Source organism: Rhinopithecus roxellana, chromosome 2 (genome assembly GCF_007565055.1).
Source record: "Rhinopithecus roxellana isolate Shanxi Qingling chromosome 2, ASM756505v1, whole genome shotgun sequence".
Taxonomy (NCBI): domain Eukaryota; kingdom Metazoa; phylum Chordata; class Mammalia; order Primates; family Cercopithecidae; genus Rhinopithecus; species Rhinopithecus roxellana.
This window is the reverse complement of record NC_044550.1, coordinates 140,862,001-140,887,565: the sequence shown is the minus strand read 5'-3', so window position 1 is coordinate 140,887,565 and position 25,565 is coordinate 140,862,001. Positions and strand designations below refer to the sequence as shown.

The following is a 25,565-nucleotide window of genomic DNA, read 5'->3' as shown; positions in this document are numbered from 1 at the left end:
AAAACACTTCTACCAACTTCATGCTATTTCTTCATATTTCTGCAAGCTGGGTCTATCTCTGGTTTTGTTTAGCATTTATAGGGTACACAGGATTTTGGCAGATAGGAGAACGTTTTGTTCCTGAACCTCGTGTGGGTTCACCTGCATGGTATATGTGTTTTAGCATACACGGGGAGCTCTGTAATTTTAGTCCTGTCCTGGGTTATCCCAGTCTGTCAAACAGGAAAGTAAAAAGTCACAGAGCTGTTCATTACATGAGATAGTTATAAAAGGTCATTTAAAAAGCAGGGAGCTATTTTACAAGTGTGGGGCTTTGTTTGTAATGTAAATGTAGACATTGACAAGGGTTGGTTGTTAGAATGACTTAAAAATACAATCCAGAACCCTGAAGGTGCAATAAAGACCTAAGATGGAATGTTTAATCATTGTATTCTTACTTGAAATCCCAACTGTGCTGTCCTGGATGGTCAGTAGAGACCCCCACCTATGGAAGGCACATCACATGGGAAAAGCAGGAGCAAGAGAGAGAAAGGCGGAGGGGTACGTCCGTTTAAACAGCCAGATCTCGAGAGAACTCTTGAAATTAGTTATATTTTACTTTAATTTCTTTAGACTGAATTCTAGAAAAACAATGTGTAATGGTGGAAGGAATGGGGTGGGATGGGACGGGACAGGGTAAGAATAGATTATAATTCTTCTGTGTTTTTCAATGCTCAGGCAGATTAATATGTGATATGATGCTTACCTTTGGTTAAAGATCTACTTTTTTTGTTTTCTCTTGCAGCAATGACTTGACTTGAAGAACTCTAAGAGACTGAAAACTTACAAGATATGAAGTTGCCTCGGGAATTTTTTATAAATTTTATACAATTTCTGTCATGGAGTCAGCAGGCATGTGAATAAAACCTAAAAGGGAATGTTACTGCTGTGCCGTATACAAAATTCAGTTTGCTTTGAAACAAGTTTTGGTTGAAAGAGTCTTGAACAATTTATTATACTTCCGGGGAAGGAAAGAGCTGTTTTTATCTTCTTAACCACTCCCCGCCTCCACCCTTCCCAGCCCCTAATCCCAGGCCTTGGTGTACACACTGTAGTTTTTCCATTATGATCAGCATGTGCAGTGATACTATTCACGTACAGTCTGAGCTTATGCTCAGGGGTGTGTGTGTACATGTGTATACATGTGTGCACGTGAGCGTGTGTTTCTCTTTTTCCAGTTCCTACATCCTGTTTTGACACTGGGTGTAAGAAGATCTTTATACATACCGGTTAGCTGTTACAAAAGATAAAAGATGACTCTTCAGTGGTAAAAGCTCAGTGGAAATAATCTAGTCTAGCCCTGAGGAGTTGATTCCCCAAGGGACCATGGAGTCAGATGGGACCAGATGCTAGACTTTGGATTCCTTGACTACAAATTCAGCATTAACTCCTGCCACTACCATGTCACTCCTACAGCACTTAAACATTTTGAGAAGGTTTTTTTTGAGACGGAGTCTCGCTCTGTCACCTAGGCTGGAGTGCAGTGGCATAATCTCGGCTCACTGCAATCTCCATCTCCCCAGGTTCAAGCGATTCTCCTGCCTCAGCCTCCTGAGTAGCTGGGATTACAGGCATGCACCACCAAAATTGGCTAATTTTTGTATTTTTAGCAGAGACGGGGTTTCACTATATTGGTCAGGCTGGTCTTGAACTCCTGACCTCCTCAGGTGATCTACCTGCCTTGGCCTCCCAAGGTGCTAGGATTATAGGCGTGGGCCACTGCACCCGGTCTTTTTTTTTTTTTTTTTTTAACCTTTAGCTGAGCGATTCTTGGTCAATCCGTTGAATAAAGGAGAAAATGGTTTAAAGTCACACACACACACACACACACACACACACACACACACACACACAAATTTGTTTGGACAACCCAAGGCCAAGCCAAAAGAACCCTGCTTCTCATACAAGATGGGCCTGCACCTACCTCTGGCATGTTTTCCTTTATGTATTTCCTGTTTTTCCTCTTGTAACTAATGCTCCCTATATAAAATACTCCAGTTACTTTCCCTTTAGGCCTGACAAACTTTTCTTTTTCTTTTTCTTTTTTTTTTTAACTGTACATTTTACAAAACACCTGAAAGGACCCAGAGGCATAAATAGTAGTACGTGATTTATGGTAGCTCTGGGGTGAGCTGTGGGGGAGGCCAGTTACGAGGTCTCCAAGACCTGCCTCCATGTCAGTGTTGGTGGTGCCTCGGGCACTTCTTTTATTTCACATAGAAAAAGCACATCTTTCGTTTGTGTCCCAAAAGGTGATTTCCATAAAAATATACTTCACAGTATTTACTGTACATAGACTTAAGCGATTCTATTTCCAGCATCAAACTAAACATGTCTAACCTTTTAAGTAAATGGGGAATTCAGTTCCATGAGAATTTTTACTGACAACTAATAAACACTGTGTGTGTATACATTCATATACACTGTGGACCGGAGAAAGTCAGTATGGAAATAAATTTCGCTGAGATCCAGAAAGTAGCAATATAGGACTTCTAGTGGTATGTATTAGTGTAAATAATATATGTGCAGCCTAGGCTAATTGTTTTAATTAAAAACAAACAAGCATACTTTTTTGCTTTAAAAATATGCCCTCAAAATGGTGGGGGATAAAATGTAAGATATTCTTTAGCTTTAATTATTTTTCCATCTTATGCAAGTCAGAGCACTTTTTTTCTTTTAAAATAGCAATACAACAGGCAAGAGAATACTCAAAAATATTTAAAATTGTATTTATACCAAGAGTATGTTTTAAATATTTTCTAATACTTGAGCAGTTTTTGTCTGGCAGGCTTCCAAATTTGCCAAAAGTTAAGTGTTCAATATTTTCAACACATACGCTTTTTACTGGTTTATACTGAACTCTCTGAGAATTCCTAAGTGTTCCCAAAGCTACTGATGTTTACAGGTCTTGTGTTTCTTCTCCTTCTTTCTAAGGATGAGGGAATCCACAGCAGACTTTCTCTAGAAAACACTAATGATGGACAACTTTTTGGTGTCATAAATGAGTTGGCTACTACCTTGATGTAAAAATTTGTAAAGGAAATTTTTCACCATTTCGAGTGTCAAGTGTATTTTTAACTGTCTGGTTTGTACTTTTATGACTTTTGTACTACCAAAGCTGAGTTAAAAATAAAAATGTTAAACGCAGTGTGTTGTCTTGTGAGCGATCCAATTATTAGCGCCTTGTACACTGGAAGTTCACTCGTGGCAGTCTAATTATTGAGCTTAATTTTTTACAGTGCTGAGTTTCTTGTGTCTTGAAATATCAAGTGATCATTGGCTGACTTTCCTCATGGGGTTTCCCGTCCTGCAGCATCCTTATCCCTTCCCCTAACACAGGCATACCTTGCGGACACTGTGGGTTTAGCCCCGGCCTACTGCAATAAAGAAAATGTTGCGGCCGGGCGCGGTGGCTCAAGCCTGTAATCCCAGCACTTTGGGAGGCCGAGACGGGCGGATCACGAGGTCAGGAGATCGACACCATCCTGGCTAACACGGTGAAACCCCGTCTCTACTAAAAAATACAAAAAACTAGCCGGGCGAGGTGGCGGGCGCCTGTAGTCCCAGCTACTCGGGAGGCTGAGGCAGGAGAATGGTGTAAACCCGGGAGGCGGAGCTTGCAGTGAGCTGAGATCCAGCCACTGCACTCCAGCCTGGGCGATAGAGCGAGACTCCGTCTCAAAAAAAAAAAAAGAAAATATTGCAAGCAAGCCAGCCACATGAGCTTTCTGGTTTCCCGCTGCATATAAAAAAGTCATGTTTATACTATAGCCTATTAAGTATGTGCAATAATATTCTGTCCAAAAACGTACATACCTTAATTTAAAATACTTTATTTCTAAAAAAAATACGATAATCTGAGGCTTCAGCAAGTCGTAATCTTTTTGCTGCTGGAGGATCTTGCCTCAATGTGGAAGGCTACTGACCAGGGTGGTGATTACTGAAGGTTGGGGTGGCTGTGGCAATTTCTTAAAATAACACAGTGATAAAGTTTGCTGCACTGATTGACCCCACCTTTCATGAAAGTTTTCTCTATAGCATGCAGTACTGTTTGATAGCATTTTATCACAGTAGAACATCTTTCAAAATTCAATCATCTCAAACTCTGATGCTGCTTTATCAACTAAGTTAGGACCTGGCTCTGTATTAGGCTTTGGCTTAAGGGAATGTTGTGGCTGGTTTGATTTTTCCAGGCCACTGAATCTGTCTCCATATCAGCAATAAGGCTGTTGCACTTTCTTATCGTTCGTGTATTTGCTAGAGTAGCATTTTTAATTTTCTTCAGAACTTTTGCTTTGCATTCACAACTTAACTATTTGGTACAGGAGACCTAGTTTTCTGCCTGTCTCGGCTTTTGACGTGCCTTCCTCACTTAGCTTAATCATTTCTAGCTTTTGATTTCAGGTGAAATGCGTGTGACCCTTCCTTTCACTTGAGCAGTGAGAAGCCATTCTAGGGTTACTGATTGGCCTAATTTTAATATTTTGTCTCAGGGAATAGGGAGGCCTGAGGAGAGGGAGAGAGACAAGGGAATGACTGGTTGGTAGAGCAGTGGGAACACACACACATGGCATTTACAGATTAAGTTCGTCATTTTATGTGGGCACAGTTCATGTCATCCCAAAACAATTACGATAATAACATCAGAAATTACAGATCACCATAATAGATTTAATAATAATGGAAACGTTTGAAATATTTCAAGAATTACCCATATGTGACACAGGGACACGAGTGAGTATGTGCTGTTGGAGAAGTGGTGCTGATGGCCGGGACGGTGGCTCATGGCTGTAATCCCTGCACTTTGGGAGGCCAAGGCAGGTGGATCACGAGGTCCGGAGATCGAGACCATCCTGGCCACCATGGTGAAACCTCGTCTTTACTAAAAATACAAAAACAAACAGAACATTAGCGGGGTGTGGTGGTGCGCACCTGTATTCCCAGCTACTCAGGAGGTTGAGGCAGGGGAATTGCTTGAACCCGGGAGGAAGAGGTTGCACTGAGCCAAGATTGCCCCACTGCACTCCAGCCTGGGTGACAGAGAATCCATCTCAAAACAAAAAAAAAAAAAAAAAAAAAAAAAAAGTGGTGGTGCTGATGGATCTGTTCACCTTGCAGAGTTGCCACACACCTACAGTTTATTAAAAAACAAAACAAAAACAAGAAAGCCCTGCAATATCTGCAAAGCACACTACAGCAAATTGCAATAAAATGAGTATGCCGGTTACTACTTTTTACATTTGAAGATAATTTTGGACTTATAGCAGAGTTGCAAAAGCAGTACAGAGTTCATGTGAACCCTTCCCTCCATTTCCCCGTATGTTACCATCTTAACTATAAAAAAGTGATCACAACTAAAAAAATTAACAGTGGTACGGTACCATTCATTAAATCACAATGTTCTTTTAATTGCATCCGTTGTCTCACTGATGTCCCCTGCTGTTCCGGGATCTCCCACTGCATTTCGTTGTTGGATCCTGTCTCCTTTGATCGTTGGCTGCCTTTAGTCTTTTCTTGTGTTTCGTGATCTTGACACTTGAATGTACTAATCAGTTCTTTTGTAGAATGTCCCTCAACCTAGATGTTCCAGCTGATTCTTGTGATCAGACAGGTTTTGCATAAGGGAAGGGACACCATACAGGTGATGCGCCCTTCCCATTACATCGTGTTGGGAACATGACGGTACGTATTACCAGTGATGTCAGCCTTCATCATTGCCCAAGGTGGTGTCTGTCAGGTTTCATTTTGATAAAGTTACTATTTTCCCTTTGTAATTAATAAATATTAGAGGGAAGATACTTAGAGATTAGGCGAATATCTTATTTCTGCTTAAACTTTCACACATTAATTTTACCATCTGTATGACTTTTCTAGGGCTACCATAACAAATTACCGAAACCTGGCTGGCCCAGAACACAGAAATGTATTCTTTCACCATCTAGAAGGCCAGAACCTGAAGTCAAGGTATATGCAGGGGGATTCTTTCTGATATCTCTGGGGTATAATCTGGCCCATGCCTCCCTGCTAACTTCTGGTGGGTGCTGGCAATTCTGGCCATTCCGTGCTTTCTTCCCTGTGTCCTCTTATAAGGACAACAGGCATTGGGTTTAGGGTCCACCCTAATCCAGTATGACTTCATTGTAACTTGATTACATTTGCAGAGAACCCTTTCAGGTTGGTGCCCATGTCCTTTGATGTGGTTCCATCATTTACTTTACTTTTCTCCTTCCCTCCTCCACCTATTACCCTCCCTCCCTCCCTTCTTTCCTTCCTTCCTTCCTTCCTTCCTTCCTTCCTTCCTTCCTTCCTTCCTTCCTTCCTTCCTTCCTTCCTTCTTCCTCCCTCTCTCCCTCCCTCCCTTTCTTTCCCTCCCTCCCTCTCTCTTTCTCTTTCTTTCTTTCTTTCCCTTCCTTCCTTCCTTCCTTCCTTCCTTCCTTCCTTCCTTCCTTCCTTCCTTCCTTCCTTCCTTCCTTCCTTCCTTCCTTCCTTCCTTCTTTCTTTCTCTTCTTTCTTTCTTCTTCTTCTTTCTTTCTTTTTTTTTTATTTCAAACTCTCACTCTGTCGCCCAGGCCAAAGTGCAGTGGTATAACCTTGACTCACTGCAAACTTGGCCTTCCAGCTTCAAGCGAGTCTTCTGCTTTGGCCTCCTGAGTAGCTGGGATTACAAGCATACAACACCACACCTGGCTAAATTTTGTATTTTTAGTAGAGAGGGGGTTTCACCATATTGGCCAAGCTGGTCTCGAACTCCTGGCCTCAAGTGATCCACCCACCTCAGCCTCCCAAAGTGCTAGGATTAGAGGTCCTTTCTTTTTTGAAAGCCCTGTATTACTTCCTGGCACCACAAGATGCTCCAGGTTCATCTTATCTTGTATTTTCCTTGCCCCAGACCTGAAATTAACCACTAACCCAAGGAGCCCTGGTTCCTTTTATTGTACAATGATGTTTAGAAATAAAGAGCACTAGGTGTCCTCATTGATGCTGAAATGTCACAGCTACTAGGCCCCCTGTACACACATATATACATACACACACCAACACATATGGATACACACATCTTTATGTATTTTTGTATATATCTGTAAAACAAAAGCATGGGTCCACACTGCTACCTCTGACTCCAGTCTTGCTCCATAGTACTCCTTCTAACCTTCCTGCTTTCCTTATTTGTAACTTTCTTTTCCTACAGAGAGGAAACCCGGCTCTTATTATCTATGATATTTTTACATGTTTATTCAACGCTAGCATACATATTAAGTAGTTTGAAAATATATTACTGTGAGAAACACATTTGCCAACTGAAGTAGTGTGTGTGTGTATGTGTGTGTGTGTGTGTGTGTACGGTACTTAGGTCAGCTCCTTTGTTCCCCATCCCCTTTCGCATGGGAATGTGACTCATTTGTAACACAGAGTCATTTGTCACCATCTGCATTCTATCTCTCCTTCATATCCTGGTTGAAAGTTTTAAAATGTATATACAGCAGGCTGGGTGCAGTGGCTCACGCCTGTAATCCCAGCACTTTGGGAGACCGAGGCGGGCAGATCACGAGGTCAGGAGATCGAGACCATCCTGGCTAACACGGTGAAACCCCATCTCTACTAAAAATACAGAAAATTAGCCGGGCGTGGTGGTGGGCACCTATAGTCCCAGCTACTAGGGAGGCTGAGGCAGGAGAATGGCGTGAACCTGGGAGGCGGAGCTTGCAGTGAGCCGAGATAGCGCCACTGTACTCCAACCTGGGCGACAGAGTGAGACTCCGTCTCAAAAAAAAAAAAAAAAAGCATATACAGCAAACTTCACTCTGTGTGATACCTCATAGGATTGTGATTTGGAGTGTGCGTGTGTGTGTGTGTGCGCGTGTCTCCTTGAAAACAAGATGATCAATAACAGCTTATGCTGAGGAAGTAGAAAGGTTGACTTGGTCATTTGTGACCAAGTCACACAACATGAGAACAAGAAACTCAGAATGTGTGCATTAGGATGGACATTAGAAATTCCCCCCAACAACCTGTTTTATAGTTGAAAGGGGTCACTTGGGGTGATGAGCTTAGTTTTTGATTAATTGGCCTTTTGGGTATCCCCTCTAGTACATGTGTAATGCAGAATGGGGACGTTTGGTCACTAACTGGCTTTCATGTCTTTCTTGGCTGGTTAGGGGAGTAGTGGGAAGCTGGCAATGCGGCACATATGACCCTTCTGTTCCCCATGATGACAGACGCTAGCTTTGCAACGCTGGCCCTGAACAATTGGTTCAGCAATCTCCCCACCCTGGCAGCTCCTAGGTGAATTTGCCAGGGGGCCTGTCCATGGCCTTGAATGCTCCTGCACTTCTTTTTCAAATCTATCTTTACATCCAGGCTTCCTCCACCCCAGTCGGCTGTAGTGAAAAGGTGGGGAACCCTTCCTTTCGTCTCACTGAGGGATAGTAGAGTTGGGGGCTTGGAAACGGGGTCGCGCGATTCAGTATGTAGTATCACTGAGGGCTTGTTGTGTGGTCAAAGAGGACTATGTTTTGTATCTGAGGTTTGACTTGCCAGTTCTTAGATCCTCCCACCCTTTTGTCTGGGTGGGGCATGTTGGTTCTACCCAAGGATTCCCTCCTTCTCTCCTCATCTTCCCAGGACCATGGTGCAGGACTGTTCCCAGATCTCCCCAGGGACCCTCACTGTAGCTCTAAACACCTAAAGGACACGTGGGACTTCTTTGTCTTGGGCATTTTGTGGCTTGGCCAGGTGGTCGTGTGGCTGCCGACGCGGTTCAGCCGGTGTCCAGCCCTGCAGGTCTTCTCACAGAACTGGCCCTTCGCCCCCTCTGCTGGCCCAATAGGAGAACTGCACGGCCGTTGGGGGTTGGTGCTGTATCTTCCCTCCGGCCCTGGTGCGCAGAAAGCACTCGTGATTTTTTGCTGAACGAATAAATAAACAAAAGTCCACCTTTAAAAACGAAAGACTACCATTAGCTATTTTATGAGAGTAAAGGTTCAAGTCTAGTTTTTTTTCTAATCCATTTTCTGGCGCTGCCAGGTTGTCTTTATTGTTTTTCTCATCGGACCCTCCAGTTTCTCACCTGGGAGCTTGTGTCCCTGCAGGTGTTACCCGGATACTGGTGAGAACGATTGGGTTCCACTTTGGAGGGAATCCCGTGCGCTGAATGCTGTCATGGAAGTGGTGTGGTCTCAGAGAAGTAGGCACGACCTTTGCTGTTGCGTTTGAGCCCCAGCTCTGCCACTCACCACTGTGTGATATTGAGAAAGGTATCTTATCTTTCTGAGCCTCAATGCCATCTGTAAAATGACCTGTCTCACAGGAGTTTTAAGGATCAGAAAAATGCCTGCAAATTCACTGTCTTCTCATCCACCCCTGCCGAGGGCGCGACTGCTGTAAAGGGCTGTACATGCATCCATACCCCACAGCCGATCAGAGTGGGTGTGGATGGCCCAGCACACTCAACTTTGAGTAGAGCTGAGCCGGCAAGTTACTTGCTGTGGAACTGAGCCACAGAGTTCCATAGCCTCGTGGGGGAACCCATAAGGGTTCCCATGGCTAAAGCTACAGCATTAGCTGCCAGAGCAATAAACCATTTTCTCCAGCAAACGGGCTGGAAAAAAATGGTTTATTGCTCTGGTGGCTAAAGCTGTAGGCTAGGGGGCTGGTGGAGACCATATTTCCTGCTGTGTAGTCTTCTTTCCTGGTGTGAGGAAAGGTGGGGAATGTGCAGAGGGAAGACAGGCAGTGCAGGTTGCTTTCTTTCTTTTTTTTTATTGGTTTGAGACAGAGTCTCAGTCTGTCACCTATGCTTGAATGCAGTGGTATAATCATGGCTCACCAGAGCCTCGAACTCCCAGGCTCAAGCAATCCTCCCATCTGAGCCTCCCAAGTAGCTGGGACTGCAGGCGCGGGCCATCATGTTCGGCTACTTTTTTTTTGTATTTTTCGAAGAGACGAGTTTTTTTCACGTTGCCCAGGCTGGTCTCGAACTCCTGAGCTCAAGCGATCTGCCCACCTTGGCCTCCCAAAGTGCTGGAACTACAGGCATGAGCCACTGTGACTAGTCTGGTTGCTTTCAAGCCCCAGATTCAGTTGTCCCCAAGGCCTAGTCGCCCTTCTGAACTTCAAGAACATTTCAAGGAAATTCTTTTGTTATCTAGTTTGGGTTTCTGTCATTTGCGGCCAACCAACCAAACCAACAAAAAGAACTCATGACTAATGCAGTTATTTGCAGGAACGTAGCTGTAGGAGGAGTTACAGAGCCACATGGAAAGTGAAGCTCTGGCATCCAGCCCTGCAGCTGACACTTCCTAGAGCTGCCTTGAATCCATCGCCAGAAGGCCTGGCCATGGTGCGGTTTCTGTTGTGAAACTGGTTTGCAAACCCTCTTCCTTTTATTGCTTCAGGAGAGTTTTCGTTCACCATCTTTCCTGGATTGGCATAGGGCTCATTCTTACAGCTCCCAATAAGAGCACAGATTTGGGATTCAGATGCCTTTGGCCATCTGTGACCTTAAACTCTTTGGACCCTGTCTTCTAATTATAGAATGAAGATAATATGTGCCTTTAAGGGTGGTTGTGAGGATCATATGAGCTCAGACATGTAATGCACTTAGTACAGGGCTAGGGACAGTCAGTGCTCACTCAGTGGTCTCTGAGACAAAATAGAACAATCTACTGGCCGCAGAGATGCCAAGTTCCAACCCTCTGTAGTGGAATAAATGATGGGGATTTTGCCTTTTGAGAGTTAGTTTTTCATGTTTCTACCACAGTCATATTGTTTATAACATTTGAAGGTGGGCTGGGGAAGGAACCAGGTACAAGATGTAACTGCAAAGCCTACGGGGCCTAAAGTTTTCCTGATGGCAGGTCAACTGCCTTATTGGAGCGGATGACTTTCTTCCCTTTTTCCTTTTTTTTTTCGTTGAGATGGAGTCTCGCTCTATCGCCCAGGCTGGAGTGCAGTGGCATGATCTCAGCTCACTGCAAGCTCCGCCTCACAGGTTCACGCCATTCTCCTGCCTCAGCCTCTTGAGTAGCTGGGACTACAGGCGCCCACCACCACGCCCGGCTAGTTTTTTTGTATTTTTAGTAGAGACGGGGTTTCACCATGATAGCCAGGATGGTCTCGATCTCCTGACCTCATGATCCACCCAACTCGGCCTCCCAGAGTGCTGGGATTACAGGCGTGAGCCACTGTGCCCGGCCAACTTTCTTGCCTTGACTGATGTTGAATGAACCCAGATCGACCAGTAACTCAATTCATTTTCATTCCCAAGTTAATCTAGCTGAGAAAGCATAGACAAAATATTCTTGAAATCATAACATTACTCCCAAATTGAAAAAATATATGGGTTTACTTATTACAGATGAGCATCTTAATGTTGACCAAATCAAACAAAAACTACACACACACACACACACACGCATGCACACACACACACGCACACACACAAAACCCCCATACTAAATAAAAACCAAGCCAGACACAACCTCTCCAAAATAACCAATCAACCCTGCCAAATCTTCCATGGTGTCTGTTTTGTATTAAAAATGCATTTTATTTTATAAAATCTTATTTGGGGCAAGAGGAAAGATAAAAGAAAGGGTCAATATTAATGCTATACATATTCACTTCAAATGCAAAGTGACTTAAAATTGAAAGGATAAATTCCCGTGTGTTCTACAATTGTTAAATGATGAAGATAATGAGAATAAAAATACACTAAAATTGAAGTGCCCCCAAGATGCATGTTTGCCGTTAGATGATTATTAATGATGTAGGTAGAACAGAACTTACCCAGTTTAGAAATTAGTATTATTAGAAGTGATTCATACAGCTTTGGTGGGTAGCAACAAAGATCTAGCTATTTAAAAAAGCATTGAGTGTTACTCATAAAAGTGGGCCAATGACCTTCGCTGGATAATAAAATGACATGTAACTTTTTTTCTTTTTTGAGATGGAGTCTCGCTCTGTCACCCAGGCTGGAGTGTAGTGGTGCGACCTCAGTTCACTGCAACCTCCACCCTCTGGGTTCAAGCAATTCTCCTGCCTCAGCCTCCAGAGTAGCTGGGATTACAAGTGCCTGCCACCACGCCTGGCTAATTTTTATATTTTTAGTAGAGATGGGGTTTTGCCATGTTGGCCAGGCTGGTCTTCAATTCCTGACAACAAGTGATGCGCCCGCCTCGGCCTCCCAGAGTGCTGGGTTTACAGACGTGAGCCACGGTACTCGGACAAAATTACATCTAACACTTACTGTTTATTTGTCTGGGTGCGTGCTAAACACTTTTTATCTCATTTAAATCTCATTATGGCCCAGAGAGAGGCATAGCCACCAGCTCCACTATACAGATGATGAAACTGAGGAAAGGAATCTTAAGCTACGTAGGAGTGATTCACGGGTGGGGACATAGACATATGGCCCCTGGATCTGCCTCATCCTTTGTAGGGAGAGGAAATTCATGGTCCTAGGATTGCCGTAAAAATACCATTGACAGTAGACAGTCTCAGAGATTTTACAGACAAAGCTGAAGCTGTCCTCACAGGGTTAACGAGAATTCTGGATTAAGCATTAATCAGGCTGTACTTTGGCCCACTTCCTTGTCACCAAAAGTCCTGTAGTAGCACTAGATCCTGACCGTCTGCATCCCCATTGTTGCTATAGATAGGATTTCTGACATTAGAATCATAAAGCTTCTGTTAGAATTGCTAAAGGTGTTTCCCCCCAAATTCCAGTGAAATAGCTGACAGCCAACCGATTTGAAGACCACCCAGACAAATGGGATCAGCATGAGAATACAGTTTCTTCATCATCCTGTCCTGTGACTTCACCCTGCACTCTTCCACCAATCAACTATCACCACACTTAGGCTTACTCCAAACCCTTTAAAATGCCTAGCCCCAAACTCCTCAGGGAGTCGGATTGAGGTTTCCTTCCATCTCCTCGCTCAGTGGCCCTCCCATTAAACCTCTCGCTCTGCTGCAGCCCTGCGTCTCAGCTATTGACTTGCTGCACATTGGGCCACAGACCTATTATGGTTACAAGGCCTTGACTAACTTTTCTATTCTTTATTACAATCTTCCTTAGAACCAGAACAAAACCCCCCTTTATTCCCAATTGACATATAATTTTACATATACAAAATTTTACATATTTTATTATAATTTTACATATACAAAATTGGGTTGTCTCACATTTTGCTTCAGCCCTTGTCTTTGTCTAAGGGCAACACAGATTGCCACAGAGAGGCGTATTACGTCATCTTTAAAAGTACTGGTTTGTGCCAGGCGCGGTGGCTCACGCCTGTAATCCTAGCACTTTGGGAGGCCGAGGCGGGTGGATTGCCTGAGCTCAGGAGTTCGAGACCAGCCTGGGCAACATGGGGAAACCTTGTCTCTATCAAAATACAAAAAAATTAGCTGGGCATGGTGGCACCGCTTGCAATCCCAGCTACTCGGGAGGCTGAGACAGGAGAATCGCTTGAAGCTGGGAGGCAGAGGTTATAGTGAGCTGAGATCACACCAGTGCGCTCCAGCCTGGGTGACAGAGCGAGACTCCATCTCAAAAATAAATAAATAAATAAATAAATAAATAAATAAATAAATAAATAAAGGCACCGGTTTGTTGTTCAATCTGGGTTCAGTTGAGATTCTGCCACTGTCTGGTTGTGTGATTCTGGATGAGTTATTTAGCTGTTTGAGCCTCCATTTTACCATGTGTGAAATGGGGACAGTCATACCTACAGCTCATGGCATCACGGTAGACTTCAGTGAGGTGATTCCCGTGCAGGACTTAGAACGAGGCTGGCTGCGCTTGGTGTTTAACACATAGCAGTATTGAAAATGTTAAGCTATAGTCATACCTATAAAAATACTAAAAACAACAACAAAATACCGAAACCCATAACTTGATGGCTCCCAGAAATTACTGAATACAATTTCTATGTTAATAGGGCAAATTATTTTGAAGTAGTGTCTTTGCAGATTTTTTTCTCTATACATCTTTTTCCTATAAACTTTTTTGTTTTTTTTTTGAGACAGAGTTTCACTTTATTTCCTAGAACAGAACATTCAAGGATATTCTTTTGTTATCTAGTTTGGGTTTCCGTCATTTGCAGTCAACCAACCAAACCAACAAAAAGAACTCATGAGTTATTTGCAGAAAAGTAGCTGTAGGAGGAGTTTTATATATATATATATTTAATAATCTGTATTATATATTATATATATATAGGCTGGAGTGCACCGGCATGATCTCGGCTCACGGCAACCTCTGACTCCTGGGTTCAAGCAATTCTCCTGCCTCAGCCTCCCAAGTAGCTGGGATTACAGGCGAGCACTACCAGCCCTGGCTAATTTTTGTATTTTTAGTAGAGACAGGGTTTCACCATGTTGGCCTGGCTGGTCTTGAACTCCTGACTTCAAGTGATCCGCCTGCCTCGGCCTCCCAAAGTGCTGGGATTACAGGCGTGACCCACCGTACCCAGCCCCTATAAATTTTAATTTAAAAACCACAACAGTCCTTGATGGTTTGTCACCCGGCTTACGGCTGATGCCATGAAAACCTTAGACCCTAGATCTTGTGTATTCAAAAATTGGTAAAGCTTTTTTTTCCTTTCTAAGCATCAACATCTAAGACAGAAAGAGCAGCACATCGGCCGATGAGTAGAGGTTATGGACCTTCTGTGGCCTGTGAACTCTTCCTGATTTTTGTAAATTCTGAGGTTTACCATTCTTCATAGCTTTAGGAATATTTTGGAGAATGGAAAAGAATTAGTTGGACTTAGAAATGGAATTATTTTTCTGGGATTTTTTTTAAGTTGGTCATTTATGTCAAGAGAAATTGCATTGCTGTGCTTTCAAAGTAGCCAGATTCTGACTAAACAAGTATTCTAATTAGCCTGGTCCTCAATGGCCTCACTCATTTTAGTCTGGAATGTGTAGTTTTGATTAGGGAGATAAGTAAAATTCTTTGCCTACCTTTTGGTCTCTAGGTCATATGCTACCTTAGTTCTATATTAACTATTCCAAAACGCTTAAAGGCAGCAAATACAGAAGTCTCCTAGGAACAAGGCTCAGAGGGCAGCACAGGTGAGGAGGAAGAGTTGCAGGTCAGTGGTGTTGAGTGCATTTGCAGGTGGGCTCGTATTGTCAGTGTGTGCTTCACACTCATGTGGATGCTCTATGTGCTTTCAAAAATATTGGCCCGGGCTGGGTGCGGTGGCTCACGCCTGTAATCCCAGCACTTTAGGAGGCCGAGGTGGGTGGATGAGCTGAGGTAGGGAGTTTGAGACCAGCCTGACCAACATGGAGAAACCCTGTCTCTAGTAAAAATACAGAATTAGCGTGGTGGCACATGCCTGGGCATGGTGGCACATCCCTGTAATCCCAGCTACTCGGGAGGGTGAAGCAGGAGAATTGCTTGGAGGCAGGAGGCAGAGGTTGCGGTGAGACAAGATCGTGCCATTGCACTCCAGCCTGGGCAACAAGAGCAAAACTCCATGTCAAAAAAAAAAAAAAAAAAAAAAAAAAAATATATATATATATATATATATATATATATATATATATACACACACACACACATACACACACACACACATATACACACACACACATATATATGCCCAGTTTTGTCTATTTACAGAGAGCTTTTATATGTACTAGTTCATCTGATCTTCTAAACCAGTGGTTTCCAAAGTAGGTTTCACATACCCCAGGGGTGTGAAAAAAACAATTAATGCTCTGATATGTTGTTACTTCATCTTAGTACTGCTAAATACTATAAAGCATATAACATATTAGAAGATAGTATGGTTATAAAAGTGTTTATATTAAGGGTGTGTGCAGTACTTTTTATTGATAACTGGTGCAAGATAAAAAAAAAAGGTGTGGCAATCCCTGCGAGAGTCTTAAGTGTTTCTCTAAGTGTGGAGAATTACTTACATAAACAAAGTAGATGCCAGGGCCCCACTCAATACCTACTAAGTCTGAATCGCTAGAGGTAGGTGCAGAAATCTGCCTTTTAAACAAGCATACCACATGCCTCAGGGGCACCCTGAAGTTTGAGAATGTGTGCTTTCAGTTCTTAGAAATAGGAATGATCCCCATTTCACAGATAAGAAAAGTGAGGCTCAGAAACTTTAAGAAACTTAAAGTCAAAAGGTCACACAGTGAGCAAGAGGCACAGCCAGATTTCACCCCAGGTTTATTAGGATTACAGAGGCACATGTGTGGGAAGTACCAGGCACGTGCCACATGGGCAGGGCCTCTGAAGACCTGGAGGTCATGACGCATGGCTGCCGGTGTAACTGAAGAGTCAACCCTGGGTGCACCTTTTTTCCCCCCATCACCAGGAGCCAAGAGAACAGTGAGATGTGGGTGTCATTACATTAATATACACCCTTTTTTTCCTTCTCCTCCAGGATTTTAAATATTGAGTTCAAAATGACTAAAAAATGAAGTCGGCCAGGCTCCCCATTGCTTGGCCCCAAACATTGGTTTTCTTAAAGTTTTGGTCTCAATTTGGGATTACTGTCCTTAGGGTAACGTGGACTCATTCTAGAGACCAAACCTTCAGCAGCTGCCCAAATTCTACTCTGTCCACTTTTCCACAGACCACCACAAGCCTCATTATTCAAATAGAGCAGGGTAGGCTGAGAGTGAAGGGCCTGAATAATACAATTCCTAACCTCTCAAATTCCTATGGATTTGTGCTCCCACATCTTTTATTACATACACCATGTATACCTTTATTATACCATGTCAAAATCCAGCACAGTCCTGGCTAGCTGCATGATGTCTCCCCAACCAGACGGGGAAAAGATTTTATTCTTTCAATCAACAAATATGTATTAAGTTCCCCCCTTGTGCCGTACACTAACTTAGATCTCAGGCCAAAGGCATTTGTTTAGTACAGTTATTTCCGTTGAAAAAAATTGCTAATAGTTGACTCCAAGTGACTAAATGTGCAGGTAAGCATCATCTACGATCAACATATTGACTTGCATAAAATGTTTCTTAAAGTAGCTGGGAGTGCTTCAGAAGTTAGCAGACCACTTAGGTGTGTTTTCTATAACCTGATACATACGAGAGAAACTTACAAATTTAGTAAATACATAAATGAACAACTTATTGTTCTATTAGTTAACAGGGAAAGAATTTACCATGAAAAACAGATGTCAGCTTGTCTGTGTTTGTCACCAACTCCAAAATAGAGGATTTTAAAATGCATGAGGTTTAATCTAGAGAAAAAAAACAATGAAACAAACCTAGAAAGCAACAATTTCTACATTTTCGTCATAAAGACTGGTTGTGTGAAAAGCAGTGCCCTTGATGAAGAGTCAAGTCCAAGTCCAGGAAAGGAGGCTACACCCTGTGCTGCAGTAGTGACTGTGCTCTGTCTGCTGCATGGTTGCACACAGATGACCAAACCGGGGAGGTCAGGAGATCTTTGCGCTTGTACTTGCATCTGGTGTCTCATTCATTCTTTCTAAGGCCTCCGGCTTGGAGGTAGGGATGGGAGAGGTAGGAAGAGAAGAGAATCAGAGAGACAGAGTGGGGCAGAGGGAGGAAAATGACGAATGGCCAGCACTTACTGAGCATAGACAGTTGGGCATGTGCTATGTTAAGAGACCTAAAATTCTAGGCCGGGCGCAGTGGCTCAAGCCTGTAATCCCAGCACTTTGGGAGGCCGAGACGGGTGGATCACGAGGTCAGGAGATCGAGACCATCCTGGCCTACACGGTGAAACCCCGTCTCTACTAAAAAATACAAAAAAAAAAAAAAAATACCCGGGCGAGATGGCGGGCGCCTGTAGTCCCAGCTACTCGGGAGGCTGAGGCAGGAGAATGGCGTAAACCCGGGAGGCGGAGCTTGCAGTGAGCTGAGATCCGGCCACTGCACTCCAGCCTGGGTGACAGAGCAAGACTCCGTCTCAAAAAAAAAAAAACCTAAAATTCTCTTCATTCTTTTGGGTATCTGGTTTTTCCAGTTATAACTATTCACTACATCAGCTTTGGCAATGAGGGGAAAAAATTTCATTTCATATTTATATGATAGTTCATTTTCCCTCAGTAAAAAGTTAAATCTAGCTTCTTAGCTCAAGAAACCTATGTGTAATATGTACATAAAATAATCTTAATTCAAAATCAGGATTTAACATGGTAAATATGCATGTGATGCAATTGCTTAAGGTTCACGGAGAACTGTGAAGTCCGCCCCAATCACAGTTAGTGCTTTCCTATCAGAGTGCATTGTGCTTTCCAATTGTCCACAATGTTTGAAAAGGTTGGCTATTTTCAACATCACTTTTCTGACAAGAGGTGGCACTAAGCTGCAGCAAGAAGATACTACACACATAAGTGTGCTCAGACAGCTCGCTGTTAGACAACCTGGTAGATGAGGCTTAAAGCTGGAATTACTTTTCAGCCTAAAGATTTTTTACTTTCCTCTGATTTCCTTTGGGGGAGCCTGGATATTGGAGTAAAGATGAAAGGGGCCAGAATTACTTTTAAATAACTCTTGAAAGTATTGGCCATCTGTCGACCTTTTTGAAGCAGTTATTCATAAAAGAGAATCTTTAAAACTAGAGAGCTGTCAGTTATGGTGAACTCTGCAGCTGTTCTAAGATGTAAAATTATATATATATGTAAATGCAAAAGTGTGTGTCTGGGTAAGAGAAAGAGACTTGTCTGCCCTGATACCTTACCCTACCCGTTCCTTGTCTGAATTTCTTCTTTCGTCAGGTTTGGAGATGTCAATGGGAAGTTGGAGCAGCAGTAGCTGTCCAGTCCTCCTTCCCCTGGACCAAAGGTGGAAGCCCCTTTGGTGCCACACTGAATGTACACACAATCTTCTAATCTTTTGAAACCAGCTGTATCCCAGGCGTTTGGGTTTTGAGGCCTCCTGTGGCAGAGACTGTAAACTGACTGCCTCGAAACGCATTGTCCATTTCTCCTTCTCAGTAACTGCATTTTGAGTTTATTTCGCAAAGCCATGCACACCCCTAGAAAGACAACTTTCCTAGTCTCTTTTGCAGCTAGATGTGGCCAAGTGACCAGATTTTGACCAAAGGGAGTATACGTGGAAGGGATGAATTATACTTCTGTGAGGTCCTTAATAGAGTGGGAGTGAGGTTTTTGACCTATTCTTTTTCCAACGTGGAATGTAAATCTAATGACTGAAGCCACAGCAGTCATTTTGAACTACAAAGTGACGTTGAGAAGGAAACCAACATGACTGAAGAAGCATAGGTCATTCATACGCCGGTCATTGACACATGGGCCATTGATACATGAGTCACTGATACACGGGTCAGTGATACCCTGTATCTGCCACCCTGGATCACTAACTCCAGACTTCTTTTACATAGGAGGTAAATAAACCTCTATTTGTATAAAACATTCATCCCATACAACTGAACATAATCCCAACTGATACACTTAGGAAGTCAATGAAGGAATAAGCATTCTGAAATATTAAGTATTTGGTATACTAAATACAAAAGGAGACATACCTCTGATGCAATTAACAACACCAAGAGTTTATCTTTTTAAGGACTCTGAGTGACCCTGTATATAGAGGTCACTTGCGATGGCTTGTCATTACAATACCAAACTAACCCAGGGTAACATATGTTCATTAAGCATTTGTAAGGGTGCCATCCTTAAAGGTGCTGGAAGGCTCAGAAATCATGTTTTATACTAAATAATTATCAAAATCAAATAATGACATTATATACACCTCCCAGTATTAGAGTTTTCAGTTGTGAGGATGTAAAAATGTTTGTTAAAGGAATTGTTTTCAACTGGTAAGACATCATTTTTGAGTGCCTAGTGTCCCAAGCACTGTGCTAAACACATCATTTCATTTAATCTTTACAAGCACATACTCTTATTATTCTCACTTCCCAGATGGGTAAAGAGAAGGGATACATAACTTGCCCAAAGTCACATGGCAAAGCTGGAAATCAAACGAAGTTCAGTGAGATTTCAATTCTGTGTTACAAAACATCAAACTAAAGCATCTTCCATGTTGTTTTTTTTTCTAAATAGTTTTGAGCATCCTTAATGCCTTTAAATTCTCCATTGAGTTATGTTAGAATGGTTGACCTTGTTTCAGTGAATTAGAAGGCTGAAATCCAGAGAGGGCTTGTTCATCTTTGTGGTAAGATCAAGACACTTAGTTATGGCATCAAGTTTAACTTGAGAGAGAGAAAGCCAAAGTCATGGCTCTGCAAACCAACTTGGTCCCTTCCTTGAGTATAATTTTGTAGTCTAGCTCTTTTTTTTTTTTTTTTTTTTCATAGAGATGGGGTCTCGTTAAATTACCCAGGTTGGTCTTGAATTCCTGGCCTTGGCAGTCCTCTCACGTCAGTCTTCCAAAGTGCTGAGATTACAGACATGAGCCACTGTGCTTAGCTTAGCTCTTTTTTTTTTTTTTGAGACGGGATCTCGTACTGCCGCCCAGGCTGGAGTGCAGTGGCGCGATCTTGGCTCACTGCAACCTCCACCTCCTGGGTTCAAGCAATTCTTCTTGCCTCAGCCTCCCAAGTAGCTGGGATTACAGGCGCCCACCACCACGCCCAGCTAATTTTTTTGTATTTTTAGTAGAGATGGGGTTTCACTATGTTGGCCAGGCTGGTCTCGAACTCCTGACCTCATGATCCACCCACCTCGGCCTCCCAAAGTGCTGGGATTACAGGCGTGAGCCACTGTGCCCGGCCATCTAGATTAGCTCTTTACATTGAAAGTAACATCCAGGGTCACTGATATTCTGAGAAAATTAGAACCACCTTTGAGTTAAGACAGAAAGACACATACGTTGTTATATTTTAATTAGAATCAGACATTTAATGGCATAAAAACATTCATATATGGCTTTGCTGTTCTGAAAGTCATGAACTTAAAACCCAAATATGACACAAGCAGTTTTAAGACTATGTTGGCCAAGCCTCCCCAATCCCAAAGGAGATTTAAAAGTAATAATGTAAAAAAGTTAAGGTCAAGGTGTTTTAAAATCACATCTCAGCTAATGACTAACCTTTTGTTTCCTGAGGACTTCTGCTCTACTGTGAAAACTGCTGAGCTTAACCTGCTGTTGAACAACTGGTTAGTTCTTAGTTCCCTGGGAGAATTGTCCCTGAAGTTAAGCCATGCTCTGGGGACTCATGAGGCACTTTAATTGGGGTAGTTACTTTTTCCAGGTTGGGTACAATGTTTGGCTCTCAAAAGCAAGGTAAACAGTTTATAGTCAAAAGGAATCCTCTGTGATTGTGTGCCTTTGGGATCAAGGGTTGAGATCTTAGAGTATTCTCATAAACATCTGTACCAGGTGCTCAAAGATGTTTGAGGTTGTCAAGCAAGCTGTTCAATTTCTGCACTTTCTGTGGATATGGGCACAATGACCCACTCAGATTTTTCTCCTAGTGTCCTGAATAACAGCTCATCGACACAGAGTGAAACTCCAGATATGTGACAAGCAGCATGGGACAGATGCTGACAATCAGAACAGATGCTGGATGTAAACAACTGGTAAGGCTGCACTAGTGCATGCTGGGAGAATCACCTGCTCTGCATCCAGGGAGCAAATGCATCTGCATGCTCAGCATGACACCAGCTTACCTCCCTGTGCAAATCCCCTCCCCTAATCAGCCTCATCCAAATCTTCTCCTGCAGTAGCCGCTTCTAAAGCCGCAAGGGCCTCCGCCACCGCTGCATCCTCGTCCACAATCTCCCCACCTCCGTCTCCACTGGAGCCATGGGCATCCTCCTGCCTGTTTCCTGAGTCAACCACAGGCATGGCATGAGCAGGACCCTTCTCATTAAAGCAGATGCTTAGAACTTCTGTTTCCACATCCTCATTCAATGAATCCCAGCTTCTCCTCCCAGAGAAGGGTGTATTCAAACCACGCTCCCCTACTGTGGGCTGAATTCCCTCAAGGGACTCATCCTCAGTATGGTTCTTGAAAACACAGTCCTTTTCATTATGGTCAATGTTGTCTCCAGCTGGGCCCCAATGCTGAAGGTAATCTGGGGCTGGTATCTGGAAGACATGGTCTTGTACTTCCAAGGCAAAACCTTCTGCCTCAGAAGGAGCTCTGGAGTCTCCATTTCTCATGACTTGGGTTCCTTCTGAGGCCAGTAGCACACAGTCCTGTTTCCTGGTGCCCCCTCCTTCCAGGAAGGGTTGAGTTGGGGGAACTCCAGTATTTTCAGTACTGGTCCAGGAGCCCCTGTCATCCTGGGAAGGGCTGGGATTCCCAGTGGGCTGTGGAGCGGCAGCAGGGCCGAGGCCATTGATGCCGCAGGCATGGTGTTCCCCTCCAGCATCCCCCTGCGGGAGCGGCCCTTGGTGAGGCCAGCAGGGCTCCCGTGGATTAGCTGTCCTGCTGCTGCTCTCAGTCTTTTTTGAGCCCTGCCTCTGAGAGTCATTTTTCTGCACCAGGACTTCACTGTTCCATTTGCCTTTCAGTTTATCAGTGTCGTCTTCATCTAGCTTGCAGCTGTTGACTTCATTGACATAGCCAGGAGAGGACACTTGAACTGGATCAAAGAGATAGCTGCAGGGAGGACAATGAAAAACCAGTCAGGTCTGCTCCATCATTAAAGATTTTTACCACAGGCCCTGCTTCTTTCTACGAAACCTGCTAATTTAATTTCTGTGATTACTCTTTTCAACCTAGATAAGTGTGTCTAAATCAAATAGATATAGTTGGTATAAAAATGTTTGGTGGCTCACACCTGTAATCTCAGCAATTTGGGTGGCCAAGGCGGGTGGATCACTTGAGGTCAGGAGTTCGAGACCAGCCTGACTGACATGGTGAAACCCCATCTTTACTAAAAGTACAAAAGTTAGCTGGGCGTGGTGGTGGGCGCCTGTAATCCCAGCTACTCGGGAGGCTGAGGTAGGAGAATCGCTTGAACCTGGGAGGCGGAGGCTGCAGTGAGCTGAGATCACGCCCCTGCATTCCAACCTGGATGACAGAGCAGGACAGTCTTGAAAAACAAAAACAAGGTTCTGCTGGAAATACATCTTAAGAAGAGAGCCAAAAGGAGGAAGGAGGGGTAGGGGGTAAAGTAAAATACAAAGTGGTTCATAGAATTTTAAAATAAAAAACAATAAATAAAACAAGGGTCCACTAATAGGGCCATAAGGAGTACAACCTCTCAGTGGAATATTATGCAGTCATTAAAATGATAAATATGAAGTCTGCAGTCACAGGAATGATACTTATAATACATATTTTTTGAAAAAAGCCAAACATCACATTATGATTACAGTGGAATAAAGCTTATTTATGTATGGGTCTAGAATAGAGCTACAATTAAAAAGACAGTATATTTGTTAAGAAAGCAAGATCATCAGTTACTTTTCTTCCCTTTGTCTTAGTTAGAAGTTTATGTTCATATTTCTCACAGTTTTATGAAATGCAGTGTGGACAAAATTAAAAGCACATATGTGATTGGGGTGATTTATTTTCAGCGATGCCATTTCAGGCATCCTCAGAAACCCAGACCAAATTCAGCCTCAGAAAATGATGGTGTTCCCGACATGCTTTGAGAAGTGAGCAAAAAAAGTTAAAAAAATCTAGGACACATGTTCTTTTAAATGATATGATAACAGTTCCAAACTCTTAACGTGTTGGCAATGTTGATCATGCCCTAAGCTGGATAAATGCACTGAATACATGCATGGTTTTTAAAAGTGACTCCACGCTCATCACAAATTCCTCCATTTAGAAGTAGTATTTCTTCAGCTTTACCTTTGTATTATTTTACAGCACCTGCACCCCATCTGGATTGTTTTCTGTTACCACCTGGAAAAGAAAGCATAAAAGGCAGAGAAAACAGTGAGTGATCTATTAGTAGGAATTAAGTTTGCCTTTTTTTTTTTTTTCCTAGAGACTCAAAATGTATTAATAGTCACACATTTTGGCAAAAGGGTAACTACCACATGGGTCAGAGAGGGCGCTGGTTACCAGGAACACCCCATTTCCATCACTGCTTCAGAGTTCTCAGACGTTCACTGACACTTGCCTCTGTGTCAGACCTTTCTCCCAACCCTGGGGTTATGTGTTTCATCCCCATTTTACAGATGAGGAGAAGAAGGTGGAAGGATGCTAGACAGAGAAGGGACTTCTGCCGTTTCCTAATCTGTTACCTTCTACAGAGGACACAGGAACCTCACCATGACACAGCCCACTGTGCTGCAGCAGCAGGAGGGGGAGGGGATTCTGAGCGGGCTCCTTGCCAGGGCATTTGCTCCTCAAGGGTTAAAGGATGCTGGAATAAGCTGGCGGATCTATTGTGTCCCATGATTCAGACACTGAGGAGCGTGACAGCCTGAGTCATTGCACAAGCTTCAACCACACTAAATTTATCCTGTGTTGCTTTTCCCGCCGCTCAGTCAATCTCAACATCTCAACTATGATTCGTGGACCTGTTCTTTTTAGCTCAAAGACATGCCCCCTTAGGCTTCCTGGCAGAAGGTGGACTCATTTCCCACCTGCCCACTGTTCCCTGGCCCCTCCCCAAGCTGGGCTTTTCCCGATCATTTCCTTTGGAACAAAATCTTCTCTTCATATAAGACTGACCATGTTGGCCTCTTCCTTCCTCAGAATATCCTAAAAGTGAATATGGAAGCATCTCTAAGTTACTTTTCATTTCTAATATCTACAGCCTTTATTGTTATTATTTTTTTGAGACACAGTCTCACTCTGTCGCCTAAGCTGGAGTGCAGTGGCGCAACCTCCGCCTCCCAGGTTCAGGTGTTTCTCCTGCCTTGGCCTCCCAAGTAGCTGGCTTTACAGGTGGGTGCCACCATGCCTGGCTAATCTTTGTATTTTTAGTAGAGACAGGGTTTTGCCATGTTGGCCATGCTGGTCTCAAATTCCTGATCTCAAGTGATCTGGTTGTCTTGGCCTCCCGAAGGTTTGGGATTACAGGCATGAGCCACTGTGCTGGGCCTACAGCCTTTAAAAAGACAAGCCAAAACAGAATCTGCATCCCCAGTCCCCTGTCTCCATGAAACACAGGCACCAGAAAGAGAGATCATTCATTGCTGGCTGTGTCTCTGTCTCCCCTGTTGTCCCTCCTTCCTTCTTTCAATCATGGATGAATTTCCAGGGATGCTGCTCCATAAGCTTTTGCCCACAGTGAACATGATTGGTGCTTTTTAAGAAGTATAGATGGCTTGATCAGTTAAAAGGGACTAGATTTATGTTAAAAAAATAAAATCCACAAATAACTCCCTATGGTAGGCTGAAAAATGGCCTCCAAATATCCACATCCTAATTCCTGAAACCTGTAAATAATACCTCTTATGTCACCTGAGTCCCCAAATTAAAGGTATTTGCAGATGTGATGAAGTGTAGGATTTTGAGATGGTACAATCTGCCTAGTTTATCTGCGTGGACTCTAAATACAATTAAATAAATGCTTATGAGAGGGAGGCGGAGGGACATTTGATTATAGACAGAAGAGGAAGAGGAAGAGGCAATGTGACCAAAAAGGCAGAGATCAGAGCAAGGAGGT

General features: G+C 43.3%; 2 protein-coding genes across 4 annotated transcripts in view; one reads left to right on the top strand and one right to left on the bottom strand.

Annotated features, from left to right (window-relative positions):
- Positions 1-1,617, top strand: part of RELL1 (RELT like 1) — an 80,152-nt gene extending 78,535 nt beyond the window's left edge. The window contains exon 7 of the mRNA XM_010365826.2: positions 785-1,617. The gene's annotated coding sequence lies outside the window, so the exon portion shown is untranslated. The remainder of the gene's footprint in view (positions 1-784) is intronic.
- Positions 1,618-19,164: 17,547 nt separating this feature from the next.
- The window catches only part of C2H4orf19 (chromosome 2 C4orf19 homolog), a 40,555-nt gene continuing 34,154 nt past the window's right edge, over positions 19,165-25,565 (bottom strand). For 2 of the 3 annotated variants that reach the window (XM_010365827.2, XM_010365829.2), the window contains exons 2-3: positions 23,795-23,848; positions 19,775-22,591 (exon numbers count right to left, since the gene is read on the bottom strand). In XM_010365827.2, the coding sequence (XP_010364129.2) occupies positions 21,676-22,591; positions 23,795-23,826 (948 nt within the window). In that variant the 5' untranslated portion in view covers positions 23,827-23,848 and the 3' untranslated portion in view covers positions 19,775-21,675. Of the gene's footprint in view, positions 22,592-23,794; positions 23,849-25,565 lie in introns of all 3 variants that reach the window. The other variant, XM_010365830.2, reaches the window with a different exon arrangement.